The sequence below is a fragment of the Salmo salar genome, chromosome 11 (genome assembly GCF_965601325.2).
Source record: "Salmo salar chromosome 11, fSalSal1, whole genome shotgun sequence".
NCBI lineage: Eukaryota > Metazoa > Chordata > Actinopteri > Salmoniformes > Salmonidae > Salmo > Salmo salar.
This window is the reverse complement of record NC_138301.1, coordinates 64,290,590-64,307,500: the sequence shown is the minus strand read 5'-3', so window position 1 is coordinate 64,307,500 and position 16,911 is coordinate 64,290,590. Positions and strand designations below refer to the sequence as shown.

Sequence of the window (16,911 nt, the reverse complement as noted above, 5' to 3'; positions counted from 1 at the left end):
CAGCCCCCCAAAGAAATGCCACCCCACACCATGACTAACCCACCGCCAAACCGGTCATGCTGGAGAATGTTGCAGGCAGCAGAACGTTCTCCACGGCCTCTCCAGACTCTGTCACGTCTGTCACGTGCTCAGTGTGAACCTGCTTTCATCTGTGAAGAGCACAGGGCGCCAGTGGCGAATTTGCCAATCTTGGTGTTCTCTGGCAAATGCCAAACGTCCTGCACGGTGTTGGGCTGTAAGCACAACCCCCACCTGTGGACGTCGGGCCCTCATACCACCCTCATGGAGTCTGTTTCTGACCGTTTGAGCAGACACATGAACATTTGTGGCCTGCTGGAAGTCATTTTGCAGGGCTCTGGCAGTGCTTCTCCTGCTCCTCCTTGCACAAAGGCGGAGTTAGCGGTCCTGCTGCTGGGTTGTTGCCCTCCTACGGCCTCCTCCACGTCTCCTGATGTACTGGCCTGTCTCCTGGTAGCGCCTCCAAGCTCTGGACACTAAGCTGACAGACAAAGCAAACCTTCTTGCCACAGCTCGCATTGATGTGCCATCCTGGATGAGCTGCACTACCTGAGCCACTTGTGTGGGTTGTAGACTCTGTCTCATGCTACCACTAGAGTGAAAGCACCGCCAGCATTCAAAAGTGACCAAAACATCAGCCAGGAAGCATAGGAACTGAGAAGTGGTCTGTGGTCCCCACCTGCTGAACCACTCCTTTATTGGGGGTGTCTTGCTAATTGCCTATAATTTCCACCTGTTGTCTATTCCATTTGCACAACAGCATGTGAAATTTATTGTCAATCAGTCTTGCTTCCTAAGTGGACAGTTTGATTGCACAGAAGTGTGATTGACTTGGAGTTACATTGTGTTGTTTAAGTGTTCCCTTTATTTTTTTGAGCAGTGTATATATATGTATATATATATATATAATGCTATGTGTGTGAATAGGATGATCGTAACATGCAGTTGTCCTTCCCTCCTGTCCTGTAGGTGTCAGTGTCCAACAGAACACCATCTCCAATGAGAAGAAGTTCATGCTGAACATGCTTTACGCCAAGAACTTCTCAGCCGGTCCCCTGAAGAGCCCGTCAGGCACCGACCCTGACCCCGAGGAGAGCCTCTCCGGAGAGCCAGAGGATCACAGAGGGCTGGGCAGGGCTGGTAGCAGTGTGAAGGAGCGTCTATCTAACCTCAAGGTAGGAATTAATTAGTGTCTGGGTTTTCTTTTCAATGAAATGTTCTGACTTTATTGAACAGATACAGACATCTATAGCAGAGATGAACACATGCTGACTGATCTATAGCAGGGGGGGATGCTGAATTAAAAAACAGCATTGTGTTTATTTTAATTTAAACTTATATCTGTCCAGCTTTTGGAAAATATCATTCAAATTTGAAATCTTTCGATTGCCACATTTTGTAATCGATCCAGATGGCCTTGATGAACTAACTGGTCGTTTTCCCCCAGGCCCACCAGGCCCAGCCTCTACCCAGCGAGGACAACAGTTTCAGGAGGGCAGAGCTGCAGGGTCTGGGTGGCAGTGCCCAGGCAGCGCGGGCCAGGCTGGCAGAGGAGCAGCAGAACCGGCGTGTCCGTCCGCAGTACAGCATCGATGCAGAGACCCACTCCCGAAACCTAGAGAGAACCCAGATGACCCCTCTGACCAGGGACAGACAGACTGACGCCTGGGACCTGCTCCAACCCAGCTCCAAAGCTCTGAAGATTAAAGACCTGGACTTCTCTGACCTCATGGAGGAGGAGGATATAGATGTTCTGGACGTGGATGTCTTTGACGTGGGTGTTGGTCGGGCCAGTGGTGGTGGTGGTGGCGTCCCACCTCCTCCTCCACCTATGCCTGGACTAGCCTCCGCTCCTCCACCCCCTCCTCCTCCTCCTCCTCCTGGGGCTCCGTGTCTGAGTCCCCCTCCTCCACCTCTTCCCCCACCGGGTGGAGGTCTCTGCTCCCCTCTTCCTCCCCCTCCTCCTGGAGCTCCCCCTCCACCTTTCTCCTCCTCTTCCTCCCAGCCTCCAGACCCGGCCTTTGCCAAGAAGAGAAAGACGGTCAAGTTGTTCTGGAAAGAACTCAAACAGTCAGACAGTCCCAGGAAGTGTAAATTCGGACGCGGGACGGTGTGGGCATCGCTGGATAAGGTCACCGTGGATACGGCCAAGCTGGAACACCTGTTTGAGTCCAAGGCCAAGGAGCTCCCCGTGGCTCTAAAGGTGAGGTGATTTACATCAGCTCAGAAATCAAAAGATCAGATTCCATGTGTTTTTGTTGCCATTTACACATGAAGGGAAAATATCAGATATGCCTAAATAATTGGCAAAATATGTCAATTGGACTGCCTGTGTAAATTATGTAAAGCTGTCTCAAGTACTGTAAAGCAGGAATGAAGTAAAAGCAATATTAACTGTATTCTCTGTTGGTGAATTGACTGGTGAATTGACTGGTGAATTGACTGCTTAATTAACAGGTAAATTGACTGGAGAATTGACTGGAGAATTGACTGGAGAATTGACTGGAGAATTGACTGGAGAATTGACTGGAGAACTGACTGGAGAACTGACTGGAGAATTGTAAATCTTTTCTATGTCGTTCGTCCTTGCAGAAAGGAGCAGAAGTGAAGAAGGCAGAGATACTGGTGTTAGATTCTAAGAGGAGCAACGCCATCAACATCGGAATGACCGTACTACCGGCTGTCCACGTCATCAAGACCGCCATCCTCAACTTTGACGAGTTTGCCATCAACAAGGAAGGCATCGAGGTGATACTGTCTTTTCACCACTGGGTGGGGCTGTTACCGTTACAGTTACAACTGAACAGGATCTGTAGGGCTGTTTACACCAGGATCAGTGCATTCTGACATAGAACATCAGTGACCTGCGAAGGGTTCAGGGGGAGAACTACACTATTTCTCTAGTGTAGATGAATTTGTGTTTACTGTCAATGACGGTATACCTGAAAATCTCTCTGTCAACAAAGCACCTTTTTTATTTTTAAATAACAAAATGTCTACTACTCACACTTTCTTAGTCCTCTGATTTTCCTTTGTCTGTGGTACAAATCTATGACTCTAGTCCTCTGTTCCAGTCATCCCCCTCTCTCTCTTCCTCCTCTAGAAAATCCATGACTCCAGTCATCCCTCTCTCTCTTCCTCCTCTAGAAAATCCATGCCTCCAGTCATCCCCCACTTTCTTCCCCCTCTAGAAAATCCATGACTCCAGTCATCTTTTCCAGTCATCCCCCTCTAGAAAAATCCATGACTCCAGTCATCTTTTCCAGTCATCCCCCTCTCTCTCTTCCTCCTCTAGAAAATCCATGCCTCTAACTCCAGTCATCTGTTGTCTTGTAGAAAATCCTGACGATGACTCCTAGTGAGGAGGAGAAGCAGAAGATCCAGGAGGCTCAGCTGGCTAACCCCGACGTCCCCCTGGGCTCAGCAGAACAGTTTCTCCTCACCCTATCGTCCATCAGTGGCCTCAGCGCTCGACTACAGCTCTGGGCCTTCAAACTCAACTATGAAACCCTGGAGAAGGTAGGATCAGGGGGGCTCTGTATTCCTAAAGCATCTGGCCTTGGATGCAGTCTGTTCTGCTAGTCTCATTATGGAATAGTCCTCGTGCCTCATTCAGAAACTGATCTGGGCCCAGGCTAGTGTTCTACTAGTCTCATTATGGAATAGTCTTCGTGCCTCATTCAGAAACTGATCTGGGCCCAGGCTAGTGTTCTGCTCTCATTATGGAATAGTCCACGTGCCTCATTCAGAAACTGATCTGGGCCCAGGCTAGTGTTCTGCTCTCATTATGGAATAGTCCTCGTGCCTCATTCAGAAACTGATAAGGGTCCATGGAATGTGGGACCATGAGTATCCTACATCTCCAGTCATCATGTGCAGCACTAGTGTAGTGGACTGTGAATCCTCACTGACTGCCGAGCCTGTTTGATGCAGTTTGTTTCCCCCTGAATGTTGTTAATCTCTTTGTCTCTGTGCAGGAGATAGCTGAGTCTCTCTTCCCCCTGAATGTTGTTAATTTCTTCGTCTCTGTGCAGGAGATATCTGAGCCTCTCTTCCCCCTGAATGTTATTAATCTATTTGTCTCTGTACAGGAGATAGCTGAGTCTCTCTTTCCCCTGAATGTCGTTCATCTCTTCTCTTCGTCTCTGTACAGGAGATAGCTGAGCCTCTCTTCGACCTGAAACTAGGCATGGAGCAGCTCGCCAAAAACAAAACCTTTAAGCGCATCCTAGCAACGCTTTTGGCCATTGGAAACTTCCTCAACAGTACCAGTGTAAGTGTGTTCTTCTTCCTCTGCGTCCCAAATGGAACCCTGTTCCCTGTATAGTGGTGCACTACTGTTGACCAGGGCCCATAGGGCTATATAGGGCATTAGGAATGTAAGGCCTCGTATCGTACAACAATGTAAAAATATCACCTCAAGTGGACTAGCAAGTGTGCATAAACCCGCCCACCTGAGGAGCTGTCTTTTTCAGACATCTACTTCCTGTGTTTGAGGTGGGGTGCAAAAAAACATCTACTTCCTGTGTTTGAGGGGGGGTGCAAAAAACATCTACTTCCTGTGTTTGAGGGGGGTGCAAAAAACATCTACTTCCTGTGTTTGAGGGGGTGCAAAAAAACATCTACTTCCTGTGTTTGAGGGGGTGCAAAAAACATTTACTTCCTGTGTTTGAGGTGGGGTGCAAAAAATATCTACTTCCTGTGTTTGAGGTGGGGTGCAAAAAATATCTACTTCCTGTGTTTGAGGGGGGTGCAAAAAACATCTACTTCCTGTGTTTGAGGTGGGGTGCAAAAAAAATCCACTTGTCACGTAACGTTACGACCGCGGAAATGTTTGTATAATGACCTGTCGAAAAACACCCCGGAAATGGTGTCAATGGAATACGTTTGTCTTTCCCGTTGAATCAGAACGGTAAAACTTAGTCAGGGATTTAACACATCGTCTCCACATCACAAGAAAGAACTTTATTTCATTAAAATTAAAAAAGTAATAATTTAATACAGTTGAAATGTTTGTTAATTTAATAATATATGCAAATAAAATACACCTGGTGTATTTATGCAAATGAGGCACAAATAATGTTCTTTATTCCAACACAAAATATACCTGATACAATAAAATATATATATAAAAAAATATGCACTCATATATAAAAATATATATATATAAAAAAATATGCACTCATATATATATATATTTTTTCTTCTCAATATTTGACGACAAATTCAAAACCTCAATTCCTACCAAAATCCCTTAAACTCCAATCAGTATCTGTGCTATAATTCAGTTAATAATTGTTGGATTATAAAAGTTTGGAGAATCTTCATCCAACTGGTGCCTTTATTAGAATAGTTTTTATACACTTTGTAACAATTTCAATGAGTGAAGGGATTAGATTGAACCCACAGTTGATACAGGAACGACGTGCTGTCTGGAGCAGAAAGCTTTAATGCCTTGGTACAAATCACCTGCCTTATGGCTTCACAATGACTTGGCTTCACAATGACTTGGCTTCACAATGACTTGGCTTCACAATGACTTGGCTTTACAATGACTTGACTTTACAATGACTTGACTTTACAATGACTTGGCTTCACAATGACTTGACTTCACAATGACTTGGCTTCACAATGACTTGGCTTCACAATGACTTGGCTTCACAATGACTTTGAGTTGGTTAAGCTGGTTAGAAGATGTTTATCCTGAAGGGGGAAGGAGGAAACGGTTCAGTAGAGTATATTTACTGTTTATTGTTAGATGGGTTGATTGTTGTAGTTTTGAGTCTAATGTAGTTTACCTCTGACTGTCATATCGCCTGTCTGTCTGATTTTCTGTCTGCCCATCTGTCTCGCTCTGTCTCTCCCTCTCTCTCTGTCACCCTCCCTCTCTCTCTGTCACCCTCCCTCTGGCTCTGTCTCTCTGTCCCTCCCCCCCCCCCCCCTGGCTCTGTCTCCCCCTGGCTCTGTCCCCCCCTCTCTCTGTCTCTCTCTCTGTCACCCTCCCTCCCTCTCTGTCACCCTCCCTCCCTCTCTGTCACCCTCCCTCCCTCTCTGTCACCCTCCCTCCCTCTCTGTCACCCTCCCTCTCTCTCTGTCACCCTCCCTCTCTCTCTGTCACCCTCTGTCTCTCTGTCACCCTCCCTCTGGCTCTGTCTCTCTGTCCCCCCTCTCTCTGTCCGTCCCCCCTGGCTCTGTCCCTCTCTTTGTCCCCCCCTGGCTCTGTCTCCCCCCCTGACTCTGTCTCCCCCCCTGGCTCTGTCTCCCCCCCTGGCTCTGTCTTCCCCCCTGGCTCTGTCTCCCCCCCTGGCTCTGTCCCTCTCTTTGTCCCCCCCTGGCTCTGTCCCTCTCTCTGTCCCCCCCTGGCTCTGTCCCTCTCTCTGTCCCCCCCCTGGCTCTGTCCCTCTGTCTGTGCTCCCCTGGCTCTGTCCCTCTGTCTGTCCCTCTCTCTGTCCCCCCCTGGCTCTGTCTCTCTCTGCAGGCTAAAGGTTTTGAGCTGAACTACTTGGAGAAGGTAACCGAGGTGAAGGATACGGTCCACAGACAGTCTCTGCTCCATCACACCTGTAACTTCATAGTAGACAACTACACGGACACCTCCGATGTCTATTCTGAGATCCCCTCCATCACACGCTCTGCTAAAGTAAGACTCCCTGTAGACGGGGGGGGACCCTGGGTAAAAGTAGTGCTCTATGGAAATCAATGACTCTCTGCTCTGTCCCCCCCACAGATTCATGGGATTTAAATATAGTTTGATCTAGTTTAATTAGGACATGCTTATTTGGGTTGTAGGTTCTATGAAGCAGCAAAAAATCAAATCAACATTTTATTAGTCACATGCGCCAAATACAACAGGTGTAGGAGACCTTACAGTGAAATGCTGAATACAACAGGTGTAGTAGACCTTACAGTGAAATGCTAAATACAACAGGTGTAGTAGACCTTACAGTGAAATGCTGAATACAACAGGTGTAGTAGACCTTACAGTGAAATGCTGAATACAACAGGTGTAGTAGACCTTACAGTGAAATGCTGAATACAACAGGTGTAGTAGACCTTACAGTGAAATGCTGAATACAACAGGTGTAGACCTTTACAGTGAAATGCTGAATACAACAGGTGTAGACCTCACAGTGAAATGCTGAATACAACAGGTGTAGTAGACCTTACAGTGAAATGCTGAATACAACAGGTGTAGTAGACCTCACAGTGAAATGCTGAATACAACAGGTGTAGTAGACCTTACAGTGAAATGCTGAATACAACAGGTGTAGTAGACCTCACAGTGAAATGCTGAATACAACAGGTGTAGTAGACCTCACAGTGAAATGCTGAATACAACAGGTGTAGTAGACCTCACAGTGAAATGCTGAATACAACAGGTGTAGTAGACCTTACAGTGAAATGCTGAATACAACAGGTGTAGTAGACCTTTACAGTGAAATGCTGACTAGTCAGAATGATACAATGGACCTGTTGTGTTAAACTCTGTCTCACACTCTCTGTCTGTCCCTCTGTCTGTCTCTCTCTGTCTGTCCGGCCGTCCCTCGCTGTCTGTCCCCCTGTCTGTCCCCCTGTCTCTGTCTGTCCGGCCGTCCCTCGCTGTCTGTCCCTCTGTCTCCCCGTCTCCAGGTGGAGTTTGAGCAGCTGTCAGATAACCTGGTTCAGCTGGAGAGGAAGTGTAAGACATCGTGGGACAATCTAAAGGTGATGTCTAAACACGAGACCAAGGCTGTCCTGAAGAACAAGTTGACCGACTTCCTTAAAGACTGTACAGAGAGGATTATCATCCTGAAGGTGGTTCACAGACGCATCATCAACAGGTGACTTACACACACACACACACACAGGACACACACTAGACACACACACACACACAGAGCCCTAGATGTGGAGCCTTTTATAACAAACCACATTCACTGAGACACATAAACAGGAAAGAGGATTTCTAGTTGAATAATGATGTAGGTAATTGGCTTACATGACGGAAAGTCATTCCATACTTCTAACTACAACCATACACATGAAATATCCCCTTACCCTCTAAAACCCCTCTCTCCCTCGCTCTCCCCTCTTTCTCTCTCCCTACCCCTCTCTCTTTCTCTCTCCCTACCCCTCTCTCTTTCTCTCTCCCTACCCCTCTTTCTCTCTCCCTACCTCTTTCTCTCTCCCTACCTCTCTTTCTCTCTCCCTACCTCTCTTTCTCTCTCCCTACCTCTCTTTCTCTCTCCCTACCTCTCTTTCTCTCTCCCTACCCCTTTCTCTCTCCCTACCTCTCTTTCTCTCCCTATCCCCCTCTTTCTCTCTCCCTATCCCCCTCTTTCTCTCTCCCTATCCCCCTCTTTCTCTCTCCCTATCCCCCTCTTTCTCTCTCCCTATCCCTCTCTTTCTTTCTTTCTTTCTCCCTATCCCTCTCTTTCTTTCTCCCTATCCCTCTCTTTCTCTCTCCCTATCCCTCTCTCTTTCTCTCTCCCTATCCCTCTCTCTCTTTCTCTCTCTCTCCCTACCTCTCTTTCTCTCTCCCTACCTCTCTTTCTCTCTCCCTACCCCTCTCTTTCTCTCCCCTCTATTTCTCTCCCCTCTCTTTCTCTCTCCCTACCCCTCTCTTTCTCTCTCCCTACCTCTCTTTCTCTCTCCCTACCCCTCTTTCTCTCTCCCTATCCCTCTCTTTCTCTCTCCCTATCCCTCTCTCTCTTTCTCTCTATCCCTCTCTCTCTCTCTATCTACCCCTCTCTCTCTTTCTCTCTATCTACCCCTCTCTCTCTTTCTCTCTCCCTACCCCTCTCTCTCTTTCTCTCTCCCTACCCCTCTCTCTCTTTCTCTCTCCCTACCCCTCTCTCTCTTTCTCTCAGGTTCCATTCCTTCCTGCTGTACCTAGGTCAGCCATCCTACTCTGTTCGGGACACTAAAGTCACCCACTTTTGTAAGATTATCAGTGAGTTTTCTCTGGAGTACCGGACCACCAGGGAGAGGGTCCTGACCCAGAAACACAAGCGGGCTACCCACAGGGAACGCACCAAGACCAGGGGAAAGATGATCACTGAGGTGGGTCTGGGGTGTAGGTCTGGGGCTAGGGGGTTGGGGTAGAGGGTAGGGGTAGAGGGTAGGGTGTAGGTCTGGGGGTAGGGGTAGAGGGTAGGGGTAGAGGGTAGGGGTAGAGGGTAGGGGGTAGGTCTGGGGCTAGGTCTGGGGGTAGAGGGTAGGGGTAGGTCTGGGGCTAGAGGATAGGGCTAGGTCTGGGGGTTGAGGGTAGGGGTAGAGGGTAGGGCTCGGTCTGGGGGTAGAGGGTAGGGCTAGGTCTGGGGGTAGGGGTAGAGGGTAGGTCTGGGGCTAGGGGGTAGGGCTAGGTCTGGGGGTAGAGGGTAGGGCTAGGTTTGGGGGTAGGGGTAGAGGGTAGAGGGTAGGTCTGGGGCTAGGGGGTAGGGCTAGGTCTGGGGATAGAGGGTAGGGCTAGGTTTGGGGCTAGGGGGTAGAGGGTAGGGCTAGGTCTGGGGGTAGAGGGTAGGGGTAGAGGGTAGGGCTAGGTCTGGGGGTAGAGGGTAGGGCTAGGTCTGGGGGTAGGGGTAGAGGGTAGGGGTAGGGGATGGTAGAGCAAGATTGAACCACACAATGGCTTTATTGAACCTGGCTTTATTAAACCACACTATGGCTTTATTAAACCCCACTATGGCTTTATTAAACCTGGCTTTATTAAACCCCACTATGGCTTTATTAAACCTGGCTTTATTAAACCACACTATGGCTTTATTAAACCTGGCTTTATTAAACCACACTATGGCTTTATTAAACCTGGCTTTATTAAACCTGGTTTTATTAAACCACACTAAGGCTTTATTAAACCTGGTTTTATTAAAACTGGCTTCACACATTGACATTTTCTCATTTAAAATGCAAAGTGGATTTCAGAAGTCATTACACTCCTCCTACCTTTTACACCAGTGTCTGAATCCATGCTGCCTCTCTCTCTCTCGCTCTCTCGCTCTTTTTCTCTCTCGCTCTCTTGCTCTTTTTCGCTCTCTCTCTTTTTCTCTCTCTCGCTCTCTCGCTCTCTCGCTCTTTTTCTCTCTCGCTCTCTCGCTCTTTTTCTCTCTCTCACACTCCCTCCCTCTCTCACACTCTCGCTCTTTCCCTCTCCCTCCCTTTCTGTCCTCCCCCCTTCTCAGACGGAGAAGTTCTCTGGTGCGGTCTCTCCCCAGTCCCAGGACAGCCCCTCCCTTGTCTCCAGGCCTGTAGATCCAGAGCCGGCCCAGGAGGAGCATGAGAACATGAAGAACATCCTCAACATCTCCAGCAGCACCGACCACCAGGGGAACCTGCGCCGCAACCGGGGCTACCGCAGTAAGACCCCCAGAGATGCAGACACACAGATACACTCACCCAGCAGGACCTCTGTCTGCTAACATGGTGCTAACCCAGGAATGGGTTGGTATTTCAGGCATAATGAAACATAATAAATCTCTGCATCCCAGCAGTCTCTGGAGGGTTATATATATATATATATATATATACGACCGTTGAAAAGTTTGGGGTCACTTAGAAACGTCCTTGTTTATGAAAGAAAAGCAACAAAAAAATGTGCCCATTTTTTTAAATGACATCAAATTGATCAGAAATACAGTGTAGACATTGTTAATGTTGTAAATGACTATTGTAGCTGGAAACGGCTGATTTTTTTGTCATGGAATATCTACATTGGCGTACAGAGGCCCATTATCAGCAACCATCACTCCTGTGTTCCAATGGCACGTTGTGTTAGCTAATCCAAGTTTATCATTTTAAAAGGCTAATTAATCATTAGAAAACCCTTTTGCAATTATGTTAGCACAGCTGAAAACTGTTGTTCTGATTTAAAGAAGCAATTAAACTGGCCTTCTTTAGACTAGTGATCCTAACAGACATAAGATAGGGAATTTTTACTAGGATTAAATATCAGGAATTGTGAAAAACTGAGTTTAAATGTATTTGGCTAAGGTGTTTGTAAACTTCTTCAACTGTGTGTGTTTAAAAGTTTGATTTGATTTCGTCCCCATTTTAAATAAAGTTTGATTTGATTTCGTCCCCATTTTAAATAAAGTTGGATTTGATTTCGTCCCCAGGTCTAGGCCCAGTTTCTCCATCCCAGATGTCTGTGGCCAAAGAGGACAGTGCCAGCTCCCAGGATGATGCTACGGATGAGATCATGGATCGCCTAGTCAAGTCTGTTACCAGGAACCCCACAGAGAGGCCGTCCAGCCCCAAGACACGCAAACGCTCCCGCCTCAACAGGAAGTCGTGTGAGTACTACAACATGGAGAGGAATGGGCCTTTAAGTAGACCAGAGCCAGTTGTTGAATTGATCTCTTCATCTAAATAAACTCTCTCTCTGTTTCTTCACGTGTTATTTCCCAAGTGACCCTTTCTAAATCAAATCTAATTTATTTATATAGCCCTTCTTACATCAGCTGATATCTCAAAGTGCTGTACAGAAACCCAGCCTAAAACCCCAAACAGCAAGCAATGCAGGTGTAGAAGCATGGTGGCTAGGAAAAACTCCCTAGAAAGGAAAAAACCTAGGAAGAAACCTAAAGAGGAACCAGGCTATGAGGGGTGGCCAGTCCTCTTCTGGCTGTACTGCCATCTCTAAATGTAGAGAGGCTGCTGAACTGCCATTCCATACAGCTCCCACCGTTCATCACTAGCCTGGATCCATTGTAGGTGTGCAGGCTTTTGTTCAAGCCCAGCACCTAATTAAAAAATAGATATATATTTATTTCACCTTTATTTAACCAGGTAGGCTAGTTGAGAACAAGTTCTCATTTACAACTGCGACCTGGCAAAGATAAAGCAAAGCAGTGCGACACAAACAACAACACAGAGTTACACATGGAGTAAACAAAACATACAGTCAATAACACAATATGACAACAATTCACCTGATCAAGGTCTTCAATCTGGTCTATACCAGTTACAGTAGAGTTTGGCTGGAACAAAAGGCCTCCACTCTGTAGTCCTACTAGACAAGGCTTGGTGACTACTGTCTTCCGTCCACTCTGTAGTCCTACTAGACAAGGCTTGGTGACTACTGTCTTCTGTCCACTCTGTAGTCCTACTAGACAAGGCTTGGTGACTACTGTCTTCCGTCCACTCTATAGTCCTACTAGACAAGGCTTGGTGACTACTGTCTTCCGTCCACTCTGTAGTCCTACTAGACAAGGCTTGGTGACTAGTGTGAATGTTTTGTCCTCTGACAAATCAATTGTAAATTTCGGTGTTCCTCAAGGTTCTGTTTTAGGACCACTATTGTTTTCACTATATATTTTACCTCTTGGGGATGTCATTCGAAAACATAATGTTACATTTCACTGCTATGCGGACGACACACAGCTGTACATTTCAATGAAACATGGTGAAGCCCCAAAATTGCCCTCGCTAGAAGCCTGTGTTTCAGACATAAAGAAGTGGATGGCTGCAAACTTTCTACTTTTAAACTCGGACAAAACAGAGATGCTTGTTCTAGGTCCCAAGAAACAAAGAGATCTTCTGTTGAATCTGACAATTAATCTGGATGGTTGTACAGTCGTCTCAAATAAAACTGTGAAGGACCTCGGCGTTACTCTGGACCCTGATCTCTCTTTTGAAGAACATATCAAGACTGTTTCAAGGACAGCTTTTTTCCATCTACGTAACATTGCAAAAATCTGAAACTTTCTGTCCAAAAATGACGCAGAAAAATTAATCCATGCTTTTGTTACTTCTAGGCTGGACTACTGCAATGCTCTACTTTCCGGTTACCCGGATAAAGCACTAAACAAACTTCAGTTAGTGCTAAATACGGCTGCTAGAATCCTGACTAGAACCAAAAAATTTGATCATATTACTCCAGTGCTAGCCTCCCTACACTGGCTTCCTGTTAAGGCAAGGGCTGATTTCAAGGTTTTACTGCTAACCTACAAAGCATTACATGGGCTTGCTCCTACCTATCTTTCCGATTTGGTCCTGCCGTACATACCTACACGTACGCTACGGTCACAAGACGCAGGCCTCCTAATTGTCCCTAGAATTTCTAAGCAAACGGCTGGAGGTAGGGCTTTCTCCTATAGAGCTCCATTTTTATGGAATGGTCTGCCTACCAATGTGAGAGACGCAGACTCAGTCTCAACCTTTAAGTCTTTACTGAAGACTTATCTCTTCAGTAGGTCTTATGATTAAGTATAGTCTGGCCCAGGAGTGTGAAGGTGAACGGAAAGGCTGGAGCAACGAACCGCCCTTGCTGTCTCTGCCTTGCCGGTTCCCCTCTTTCCACTGGGATTCTCTGCCTCTAACCCTTTTACAGGGGCTGAGTCACTGGCTTACTGGTGTTCTTCCATGCCGTCCATGGGAGGGGTGCGTCACTTGAGTGGGTTGAGTCACTGACGTGGTCTTCCTGTCTGGGTTGGCGCCCCCCCTTGGGTTGTGCCATGGCGGAGATCGTTGTGGGCTATACTCGGCCTTGTCTTAGGACGGTAAGTTGGTGGTTGGAGACATCCCTCTAGTGGTGTGGGGGCTGTGCTTTGGCAAAGTGGGTGGGGTTATATCCTGCCTGTTTGGCCCTGTCCGGGGGTATCATCGGATGGGGCCACAGTGTCTTCTGATCCCTCCTGTCTCAGCCTCCAGTATTTATGCTGCAGTAGTTTATGTGTCGGGGGGCTAGGGTCAGTCTGTTACATCTGGAGTATTTCTCTTGTCTTATCCGGTGTCCTGTGTGAATTTAAATATGCTCTCTCTAATTCTCTCTTTCTGTCTTTCTCTCGGAGGACCTGAGCCCTAGGACCATGCCTCAGGACTACCTGGTATGATGACTCCTTGCTGTCCCCAGTCCACCTGGCCGTGCTGCTGCTCCAGTTTCAACTGTTCTGCCTGCGGCTATGGAACCCTGACCTGTTCACCGGACGTGCTTGTTGCACCCTCGACAACTACTATGATTATTATTATTTGACCATGCTGGTCATTTATGAACATTTTAAAATCTTGACCATGTTCTGTTATAATATCCACCCTGCACAGCCAGAAGAGGACTGGCCACCCCTCATAGCCTGGTTCCTCTCTAGGTTTCTTCCTAGGTTTTTGGCCTTTCTAGGGAGTTTTTCCTAGGGAGTTTTTCCTAGCCACCGTGCTTCTTTCACATGCTTTGCTTGCTGTTTGGGGTTTTAGGCTGGGTTTCTGTACAGCACTTTGAGATATCAGCTGATGTACGAAGGGCTATATAAATACATTTGATTTGATTTGATTTACTGTCTTCCGTCCACTCTGTAGTCCTACTAGACAAGGCTTGGTGACTACTGTCTTCCGTCCACTCTGTAGTCCTACTAGACAAGGCTTGGTGACTACTGTCTTCCGTCCACTCTGTAGTCCTACTAGACAAGGCTTGGTGACTACTGTCTTCCATCCACTCTGTAGTCCTACTAGACAAGGCTTGGTGACTACTGTCTTCCGTCCACTCTGTGGTCCTACTAGACAAGGCTTGGTGACTACTGTCTTCCGTCCACTCTGTAGTCCTACTAGACAAGGCTTGGTGACTACTGTCGTCCATCTTGATCTCATTGAACTTCTACCACCAGTACCTGGAAAGGGTCAAGGCTAGATGTGTGACGCCACTGAGGGATAAGCCCTTTTGTCCCTGTCTGTGTCTCTATGTCCTTGTGTGTCCATCCACAGCATGATGTGTGTTCATAACAGAGCTTTATCTGGACAACAGAGCGTTATCTCCCTGGGCCCATAATATCTCTGTTGTTAGTTCCTCTCTAAAGATATCTACATACCCAGCGTTTATATCCTCCCAGGCTTTCATTCTCCCACAAATGAAGAACTGATTTCTGTTCTGTTTTCAACTGACATCCTGACATCTCAGTAAAGTGTACAAGAACCTTCACAAAATGAAGATGTGTTGATATCATCCAAAATGGCACCCTAACGGGCTCTGGTCTAAAGTAGTGCACTATATAGGGAATAGGTCCCTGGTCTAAAGTAGTGCACTATATAGGGCTCTGGTCTAAAGATGTGCACTATATAGGGAATAGGGTTCTGGTCTATAGTAATACCACTATATAGGGAATAGGGCTCTGGTCTAAAGTAGTACCACTATATAGGGAATAGGGCTCTGGTCTAAAGTAGTACCACTATATAGGGAATAGGGCTCTGGTCTATAGTAGTACCACTATATAGGGAATAGGGCTCTGGTCTATAGTAGTACCACTATATAGGGAATAGGGCTCTGGTCTAAAGTAGTGCACTATATAGGGCTCTGGTCTATAGTAGTGCACTATATAGGGAATAGGTCCCTGGTCTAAAGTAGTGCACTATATAGGGAATAGGGTTCTGGTCTAAAGGACCGCTGGGTGGGTTGGTAACCTCCTGGACCGCTGGGTGGGGGGGTAACCTTCTGGACCGCTGGGTGGGGGGGTAACCTCTTGGAGCGGTGGGTGGTGGGAGGTGTGAAATGGAAATGTTTTTTTTAAATTATCCCTGAGACGGTGCGTTGGCGTGGTAACGTGTGTGTGCGTTCTCATCTGGTTTGACGTGGTGTTTCTGTGTGTTGCAGTGAGGAGGACTCTGAAGAGCGGACTAAGTGTCGACGTGGTTCAGGCTCTGGGACTCAGCAACAAGACTGGTGACAAGCTCTGAACACACAGACCTACACAGACTGGTGACAAGCTCTGAACACACAGACACACACAGACCTACACAGACTGGTGACAAGCTCTGAACACACAGACACACACAGACCTACACAGACTGGTGACAAGCTCTGAACACACAGACACACACAGACCTACACAGACTGGTGACAAGCTCTGAACACACAGAGACACACAGACCTACACAGACTGGTAGCAAGCTCTGAACACACAGACACACACAGACCTACACAGACGGGTGACAAGCTCTGAACACACAGAGACACACAGACCTACACAGACTGGTAGCAAGCTCTGAACACACAGACACACACAGACCTACACAGACTGGTGACAAGCTCTGAACACACAGAGACACACAGACCTACACAGACAGACTGAGACACAGTACTACTACACACACCAGCAATGAAGAGGAAGGATGAAGTCATGCCAGTACCAAGGGCCTGGATCTGAGAAAGGCCTGATTTGACATAAAGAAGAGACAGTACATATAGGAAGGACATGCTGGTGCTGACTACAGTCCCGTCCCCCCCAGAAGAGACAGTACATATAGGAAGGACATACTGGTGCTGACTACAGTCCCCCCCCCCCCCAGAAGAGACAGTACATGTAGAAAGGACATGCTGGTGCTGACTACAGTCCCGTCCCCCCCCAGAAGAGACAGTACATATAGGAAGGACATGCTGGTGCTGACTACAGTCCCGTCCCTCCCCAGAAGAGACAGTACATATAGGAAGGACATGCTGGTGCTGACTACAGTCCCCCCCCCCCCCCCCCCCAGAAGAGACAGTACATGTAGGAAGGACATGCTGGTGCTGACTACAGTCCCCCCCCCCCCCAGAAGAAACAGTACATGTAGAAAGGACATGCTGGTGCTGACTACAGTCCCGTCCCCCCCCAGAAGAGACAGCACATATAGGAAGGACATGCTGGTGCTGACTACAGTCCCGTCCCCCCCCCAGAAGAGACAGTACATGTAGAAAGGACATGCTGGTGCTGACTACAGTACCCCCCCTAAGGCTGGGGTTGTTCCTGTCTCACTACATAACACCCATAACACCCGTTTCTCTTCACGTCGTGCTGGAAGATATGAAAAACTCTACTGTTCATTGTTTAGTTTTTTTCCTCTAAATGGACGAGTCACTCGGTAGAAACGTGGCTGAAGGCTGGAGAAGTGTTTCAGGAAACGTGGCTGAAGGCTGGAGAAGTGTTTCAGGAAACGTGGCTGAAGGCTGGAGAA

The 16,911-nt window shown here is 47.4% G+C and overlaps 1 protein-coding gene across 2 annotated transcripts in view; it reads left to right on the top strand.

Moving 5' to 3' along the window:
* Positions 1 to 16,441, top strand: part of LOC106562854 (FH1/FH2 domain-containing protein 3) — a 36,100-nt gene extending 19,659 nt beyond the window's left edge. For both annotated transcript variants that reach the window (XM_082958035.1, XM_082958034.1), the window contains 11 exons: positions 988 to 1,193; positions 1,466 to 2,221; positions 2,611 to 2,766; positions 3,355 to 3,537; positions 4,172 to 4,291; positions 6,497 to 6,658; positions 7,648 to 7,838; positions 8,868 to 9,060; positions 10,179 to 10,353; positions 11,112 to 11,288; positions 15,572 to 16,441. In XM_082958035.1, coding sequence (XP_082814161.1) covers positions 988 to 1,193; positions 1,466 to 2,221; positions 2,611 to 2,766; positions 3,355 to 3,537; positions 4,172 to 4,291; positions 6,497 to 6,658; positions 7,648 to 7,838; positions 8,868 to 9,060; positions 10,179 to 10,353; positions 11,112 to 11,288; positions 15,572 to 15,654 — 2,402 coding nt within the window. In that variant the 3' untranslated portion in view covers positions 15,655 to 16,441. The remainder of the gene's footprint in view (positions 1 to 987; positions 1,194 to 1,465; positions 2,222 to 2,610; positions 2,767 to 3,354; positions 3,538 to 4,171; positions 4,292 to 6,496; positions 6,659 to 7,647; positions 7,839 to 8,867; positions 9,061 to 10,178; positions 10,354 to 11,111; positions 11,289 to 15,571) is intronic.
* Positions 16,442 to 16,911: the final 470 nt, after the last annotated feature.